The 8023-nt window shown below is 56.9% G+C and overlaps 1 protein-coding gene across 1 annotated transcript; it reads right to left on the minus strand.

Annotated features, from left to right (window-relative positions):
* Window positions 1–183: 183 nt before the first annotated feature.
* On the minus strand, window positions 184–6279 carry GCHFR (GTP cyclohydrolase I feedback regulator). The gene is made up of 3 exons (XM_069016240.1): window positions 6173–6279; window positions 4925–5019; window positions 184–1005 (listed from the first exon to the last, which is right to left on the minus strand). The coding sequence occupies exons 1-3, from the start codon at window positions 6206–6208 to the stop codon at window positions 882–884; spliced, it is 255 nt and encodes an 84-aa protein (XP_068872341.1). The 5' UTR covers window positions 6209–6279; the 3' UTR covers window positions 184–881.
* Window positions 6280–8023: the final 1744 nt, after the last annotated feature.

An 8023-nucleotide genomic window follows, 5' to 3' on the forward strand; every position in this document is an offset into this window, starting at 1 on the left:
GCCTGAGCTTCACAGAGTGCAGGTGTTACCCTGCCAGTGTGTGCCCAGAGCAGCTGCCCCATCCTGTGGGACAGGGTGTGAGAGGTGCCATCAGAACACCAAACCTTGGAGCTTTTAATCCCTGAAAGCTTGGATCCAGGGGGATTTGGCCACAGCTTTAAGCAACCCACAGGAGGACGCTGGTCTCTGCGGAGCAATGTTTTATTGGTGTTACCCCCACAGCAGGATCCATACACAGCTGCAGACATTCCAGCAGTGTTGGGATTAGAGCCTGCACCTGGAATAGTCACACAACCTTTCTGTGTTACTTTGGGAACCCCATGTTAGGCTTGGAGGGCAGTCTGGATCGGGAAGTCTGGTGGTGCTGCTGAGATGGGAACAGGCCTTGCTGCCGAGGGAAGGGATTCTTGGAGCACTGGGGTAGGTTTAGTGGTTCCACCTTGGATTTCAGGGATGAGATGGGATGGTGTCCGTGCTTGGTGTCCCTCCCTAACCCCTTGGCCTGGGAGAAGGCACGGAGCTCTCCGGGCAGCCTGAGGAGGAGGCAGACAGGTCTTACTGAGCTTCCTCCAGGGCATGCTGAATACATGATTAAAATGTAAAAAGCTGGAGTTTGCCAGACTGCCATCCCGCTGAAGGCAGAACTGGAGCCATCTGTTCCCTCTGCCTGATTCTGGGCATACCTTCCTCCTGCTCTTGGGAAATGACAGGGATGGCAAAATTCCACTGGGTCCAGCTCTGCCTCCACACACCCTTCCTCCCCCTGCCCGAGTGCCTGGAGTCTGGGACAGGAGGGAAATAAAGGGGAAAAATTTGCCGCCAGTCCTAGAAGACGATCTCCAGCAGGATGTCATCTGTGTGGAACGCCGGATTCTCCCTGGCTATTCCCTGTGGAGGCACCAGACCAGGGTCTGGCCCACGCCGGTCATGCTGACCACGCGGTAGCCGAGGCTCTCCAGCTTGTCCAGGACCACGCGCGGAGCGTCGTTCACGTAGTACTCACAGCTGCACCCGGGAAAGACGGCAATAAGGTGAGCTGGGGGAGGCAGAGACGGGGATTTCCTGGTGGAAGTGATCCTGCCTCGCTCCTGACCCCTGTAGGACCAGCGGCCACACCTGGCACGGGCGTGTGTGATGCAGGGCCTCGGTTAACCCCAGGGGAAGGCACAGCCCACGGTGCCAAACCACGGGAATCCTGTCCGGGAGGGAAGGATCAGGCTGAATGGGAATGTGGCTCAGGGCCGGTGTCCAGAGCCATGTGCTGCTCAGTAACTGGGCTGGCACTGCGGCGGAGGGCTCATGGGTGAACACGGGCGAGCGCGTTTTTAACACACCTGGGAACTCCTGGAGGAGGAGAGGAATGATTCGGGTGTTTCTAAGGAAGGAAATCCCAGCGTTCTGCCTATGTCAGAGCACGTCTGTGAGCTGGGTGGGATTGAGAGTCTCTTGGAATTTGGGGATTGGAAGAAGGTGCTGCTTTCAGCCAGGTGGGAAACCTTTGGAAAGCCAGTAGTCATCCATCCTGCATGGAGGTGCCAGGTGAGGTGAGCCCAGGCTACTCTGCTCTGGCAGTGCCTGGGAACTGATACTGGATCCTTGTCCAGCTCTGATTCCCTGTTGGTTTGTGCTGACTCTGTGCTTGGAGCAGAAGCTGTCCCATATTCCTACCCCTCGATCCCACAAGTTTGAGGGCTGCAACGCTGCTCCCCAGTGAGGGGACCAGACACAAACTGGGCTGAATTGGGTGGGGACAGCCGAGCTGAGCTGGCCAGTGGGACCTTTGGCACTGGATGTGCCAGTCTTTCCTTTGACTTTTGGGACAAAGCCAAGAGCAGCTCAGCTGTAGCTGACTTGCAGTGCTGGATAAGCGGATAATGACAGGCTGCAGGATCCCTGGGGATCCTGTTTGGGCACCTGAACAAAGCCTCTCCTGCTTTTCCTACTAATAATGATAAAAAAGGATCCAAAAGCCTTTCCAAAGCTGCTCCTGCTTAGATTTCAGAGCCATGCTGGGGCTGGGAGTGCTTTAAAGCACGAAATAACCCTGAGATGTGAGAGATTTTCCAGTTTCTCAAGACAGACTGTACTTGGCTGTAATTATAGATGTGGTGTAAAGATAATGTGCACTATTATAAGTGTCTTTGAAGCCTGTGCTTTCTCCAGGAGGGTTGCCACATACCCTTCAGATTCGCAGGGGGAGCTGGTAAATATTATTCCCATTATTCAGAGGAAGTAGCAGAGGCAGGGATTTGTAGGAACCCAAAAAATGGAGTGGCTGAGCTAAAAGCAGGAGGGAAGAGTTCCCAGGCTTTATCACAGCTGTGAGTTGAGGGGAATGAAGACTGCACCCTGTGGGTATCGAATACGCTGCCGTCTCCGTGTGCATCCAGTCGGGATGGAGGGGCTGGGATACCTGCAAAGCCTTTTCTCCCAGGTAAACACCAGCAGGAAAAAGAGGAGTCGTGCCAGACTGGAGAGGACTTGTGCCCTGGCACAGGTTTGGTTGTGGTCCCACCAGCTCTGCCTCCAGGTGCACCAAACCCGGAGAGCCCAGAGCTGCACCCACAGGGATGGGGCAGGAGCGTCCTCGGCACGCAGCAATTTTTAGGGATGGAGCGGCCAACCTCCTTGGGATCTATGCCCAGCTCTCCTTCAGCTCCCTGAGGATGGGTTTGGCTGTGCCTGGAGGAGCAGGGACATGGAATTTTAGCAGCTGTCTTAGCCCTCAGCTCCCAAATGCAAAGGAAGGCATCGGGTTGCAGTTAAGATCAAAGGATGCTGGACGTGCCCAGCCAGGGATTGGCTGTCCCTTGCCACATCTGGCTGTCCCATGCCACACCTGGCTGCCCCCAGGGCTCTGACCCCAACACGGAGGGCAGGGACCACATCCCTGCTCCCCACTTAATGAGGGGCCATGTGTCTGTGCAGAGCTGCGGAACAGGATCCGTGCGCTCCCTCCTTACAGGGATTTCAGTGCTTCACCTGTACATCCCAGTTCCCCAGCAGGTCTGTGCTGCTCAGGCTTTTCCTTCAGGCTCCCTCTAAGGTCATGGTTAAAGTTTTGGGGTCCAAGGTGCTACAGGAAGGGGGTTTGCAGCATCTGTAGCCAGGCTCTGCTCATGAAGGAGTTGGGGATGGAAAATCCTGCTTGGCCACGGTGCAGATCCTGGAGCTCCCAGCCCTGGTTGGGATTCTGGAGGAGGCAGCTGGGCTCGCCCCGCTGGCACGTGGCTGTGCTCTCGGGGCTGCCAGCAGCCACATTCCAGCTGGGGGACTTTGCCCAGTGCCTGTTGCTCCGGCACACGCGGGGAGGACGTGCCGTGCCGCGGGGATGTGCCACGGGGATGTCCCGTGGGGACGCAGCAGAGTTCCCAGCTGTGACACAGGCCGTGCCAAGGAGCAGGTGGGGCAAGAGCAGCTCAAAACGCTCCGGGCCACAGGGAGGGGAGAAAGGTGGTGAATCCACCAGGGAGATCCCATAGGAAGCTCGTATCCTTTCTCCCAAACAAGCAGAACGTGGTGCTCCTGTTCCTTACAGCACTGTGGCTCCCCCAGCTGCTGGGGCAGGCACCACAGGGGCTTTTATCTGTCTGTGCCTTCCTTTTCCACCTGAATCCCAGGGATCCTCGCCCAAATCTCTCAGGATCCAGTTCTTTCCTGGAGCCTGCTGTGTTTCTCCCCGCTCTGTCTCCTGTCCCATTGCGTAACTCCGGGCTCGGCACGGCGGGTGGCAGCACGACGCTGGCACTGCTGCCAATCTCTGCCCACCCACGGGCTTGGGAATAGCAGCATGGAGATGGATCAGCCTGGCAAACCCCCCCAGGAATTCGGCTGGGATGGAGAGGGGGCCCTCAATACTTATATTTTATCTCCTCGTCATTAAAATTTCCCACCCCACTCAGATTTTAACGCTGCAGCAGCCGAGGATCCAGCACCTGGTGTTTGTGCCAGGCTGGTGCTGAGTAGGTGGGTTTTCCCAGCTCCATGCATGGAATGAGATGGAATGTTGGGATGAGATGCCCCTGCTGTGTAATGCCTCCTTCTCCTCCTCCTTTTCCTCCTTCTCCTACTCCACACCATGGCACATGGGACACAGCAGGAACCGAGCTGCTCTGCTCTGTCAGATTCTTTAGCATTTGGGGGTTTGTTTTGCTTTGTCATTGTTTTTTTCCCCAGGGAAAACCAAGAAGTGGGATATCAAGTGAGGGGAAAAAGGAAAAAAAAATTGGGCCAAACCATGAGGAAGATGCTGGTCACATCTCTGAGTGTTTGGCCAAAGGCTGGGGTCAAACTCGGCGTGGGCAGAGGTGGGGACATGGAGAAGTGTCAAATATCCACAGTTTGGGAGTATGTGGGTGGAGGGCTTGGAGTCAGGGGTGACACAATGGGAAGCAGCTCCAACCTTGGGGCTCAGCTGCCCATGGAAAAGATTTGGGAGCTGTTGGGAAGGGCTGGCTTGGGTGAAACCTTGAGCTGCACTGGAGAACGGGATGGGAGGGACAGGACAGACAGACTGTGGGTGGGATGGGATGGGATGGGATGGGATGGGATGGGATGGGATGGGATGGGATGGGATGGGATGGGATGGGATGGGATAGGATGGGGTGGGATGGGGTGGGATGGGGTGGGATGGGGTGGGATGGGACAGAACTGTGGATGAGCATCCCGGGTGGCTCAGCACCAAGAAAGGCCACAGGCAGAGCAAGGCAGGGATGGCAGTGAGAGAGGAAAAGGTGGGTCAGGTGCTAGAACAGGGTCAGAGCAAGGGAAAATAAAGAACCAAGTGAAATATCAGGCAGCAATTCCTCATTAACAGGACACGTGCGAGTCCTGGGATTAACTGCACAGCTGGAAGGTGCTGTGGGGAACGTCAGGAGCGAAAATGTTCCGCATTTCTTGGGAAAATAAGGAGAGGAGGACTTACAAGTTATTCCCCAGCGTGCTCCTCTTCGTGGCCCCCAGGATGCTCATCAGGTGGGGATCCGAGTGCTCGTCACCCACCATGGTGGGCCCAACCTCCTGTGGGACAGGCACGGAGCGGTGAGTGACACGTGGTGCCACCCCCTGTTCCCAGCACAGCTCCAGTGAGAGCCCTGAGGGAAGGGAATTGCCATCAGCCCATCCTGGGAGGGGCCACTGCCAGGAAAGCGCTCAGTTTCCAGCCTGAGCTCCATGCCAAGTTTCAGGCTGGAAATGTTTGCTTTGCCCCTTTAGCAAAGAACAGAGTTTCCAAAGTCTCCTGGAGCCCTGCTGCTCCAGGCTGCTCCCTCCAGTGCCACAATCCAGGTGTCCCTTCCTGTACCTTATCCTTAATCTCTCAACCAACTTGTACGATCCCCAGTGCTGCTGCCAGCAGCTGCTCTGGTGCTGCAGCATCCCCACACATTCCCATTCCCAATCCACTGCTGCTTCCTTTGGGACATCTCCAGTGGCAGCAGTAGCAGTGTCCATCACAACTCCCTCGCTTTGCTCATTTGCTGTTTTCACTGTCCCCACTTCCTGCCCCAAACCGCACCGGCAGATCCAGGCTTTGGGAGGGGGGTGACTGTCAGGAAAAGGGAACCCCCAGATAAAGACATGGCTGTGGGCTCCTCCAGCGTGCTGCAGGATGTGGGTGCAGGATGTGGGTGCTGCCAGTGCCGGGGGGTAACGTTTGCTTTGTGGCTTCATCTATTAGTGACAGCCAGTAATCCCACCAGTGCTCCCGGACGGTGATCCCAGCCACTGATCCCAAACAGTGATCCCAACCACTGCCCGGCTCCTGCCAGCCCCACTCCCTTGGCCGCGTTTTCCACGCTGGAATGGCTGTTGGGGGCCGAGGGGAACCCAGCCGCCAGGACAAGTGGAGCCCTTTGGCGTCCGTGGGATCCTGCCGCAAGTTTCCCCAGTGAGTCGGGAGGGGTTGGGGGCAGCAGAGCCGCGCTGTGGGCACCGGGGGCTCTCACGGAGTTGTGCCGGACACCCCACACCGGCCGCTGGGGCCGTGCTGGGGGTCCCCCAGACCTGCATCACCCCAGCAGCAGCAGGGCCAGCCCATCCCGGGATCGCCGCGGGGCACCGGAGCCACCGCTGACGGGCGCACCGCGGGCTGAGCGGGTCCCACCGCTCGCCCCGGTCGGTCCCTGCCCGCCCCCCGGAATTCCCCAGCCCCGGGGGTCCCGCCGGGACTCACCAGGCGGATTTGGGTGCTAATGAGCAGGTACGGCATCTCCGCTCCGCCGCTCCCGCCGCCGCTCCCGGGGCACCGTGCCCAGGGCCGCCCCCGGTCCCGCCCCGCAGCCGCCGCCGCCCCCGGGCAGTGGCGGGGAAAAGGACTCCCAAAGGGGTCAGGGGGGCTCCGCCGGGGCTGGGGAGCGGGAGGCACCCGGGGGGCTCCGACGGATCCCTCGGGATCTCGGCTCTGCCGTCCCAACAAGGGATGGGCGGACGGTGAAGGGCTGGAAGGTGATGGAGCAGGAGGGGACAGGGGACAGAAGGTGGTGAGCAGGGAAAGGATGGACCGGGAGCTGATGGACTGGGAGATGAGGGACGAGAAGGTGGTGGGCAAGGAGGTGATGGACCAGGAGCTGATGGACTGAGAGACAAAGGACAGGAGATGATGAGCAGGGAAAGGATGGACCAGGAGATGAGAGGCAGGGACGTGGAGGATGGGGAGATGGAGGACAGGAGATGATGAGCAGGGAGACAGAGGACAGGAGATGATGCTCAGGGAGGCAATGAACAAGGAGATGATGGACAGGGAGATGATGGATAGGGGAAACGAAGCAACAGGAAATTAATAGCAGGGAGATAAAGGAGCAGGAAATGACAGCAGGGAGATGAGGACTGGGAGATGATGGAGCAGGAGCCAGGCAGGTGGGGAGCCCTGGGCCCCGCAGAGCATCCCTGCTCCCACCCCACAGCCCGACCAAACACTCCCCTGAAGCAGAATGTTCAGCATTACCGACGTTTTTTTGGGAAAAAATCTGTTTTTCTGCTGGCTGTCGAGTTTTTATCTGGCGACACAGGGGTTTAAATCCTTCCAAATTTGAGGAGAAGCTCATTTCCTGGGACTGGTTCAGGCAGAGGTGCTGCATATCCATTACTATTAATCTGTTATTAACCCCTATTAATTGTTGTAATATTTATAATTATTATTGTTGTTAATTGTTATTATTGACATTGTCATTGACCCATTAGTTGGGTTTGGTGAGGTGCAAGAAAACCCAGAGGCCGACGGTCTCCTCGTCCTAAAACGCGTCCCACGAATCCCAGCGTGTCCATTTGGAGTTCTCCGTGGGATACCTCACCCCACGGGTTAAACATCAGCTTGTTTTGATCATTCCCATCCCCAGGAGAGCCTCTTCCCAAGTCCTGGAGCAGCTGGAATGTTTGCTCATTGCTCTCCTGTCCCTGGGCAAACCTGTTGCCCAATGAACCGGGGGCACCGTTCACCTGGCTGGGCTGGATTTTGACAGAGTTCCCATAATCCATGACCCCTCCGGACCTCTGCTGGTCTGTGGCTATGCAGGGAACTACACGGATATGAAACCCAGACCTTTCCAGAAATTAAAGGAAAAGTGGCCAAGGTTCTGGCAGCCTGCCCAGCTCTGGGTCTGACTCTTACGTGGCTCCTTCCTGGGGAAAAAAGGTAATAAGGAAAAAAGAGTAAGGAAATGAGAGCAGAGCCATACATAACATTCTAATATTGAATTTCTTCAGGAGATACTGAAATCTGGGAGGCAGCTGGAGCGCTGGTGCATCTCATCCATCATCCCAAAGCAGCTTATCACCCTCCAGCTCCGAGCTGGCTGCTCCCAGCTCTCCTTGGGCTGGGCTGGCTCGGAATTGCTCCCAGTAATTCACATAAAGGGAAGCAGAAGGTTCTTTGGCTCTGCCCCAACCCCCAGGAGCAGGGTTGGTTTTCCCTCTCCTGACTGGCGCCTTTTCCTAAGGAATCCTTTGGCTCTTGCAGAAAAAGGTATTTCTAGTTTCAGTGATTCTGGGATAAAGAAGTTCTTCCTGGGGGATCCCACCAGGAATG

This window comes from Aphelocoma coerulescens, chromosome 5 (assembly GCF_041296385.1).
Source record: "Aphelocoma coerulescens isolate FSJ_1873_10779 chromosome 5, UR_Acoe_1.0, whole genome shotgun sequence".
NCBI classification, from domain to species: Eukaryota; Metazoa; Chordata; class Aves; order Passeriformes; family Corvidae; genus Aphelocoma; species Aphelocoma coerulescens.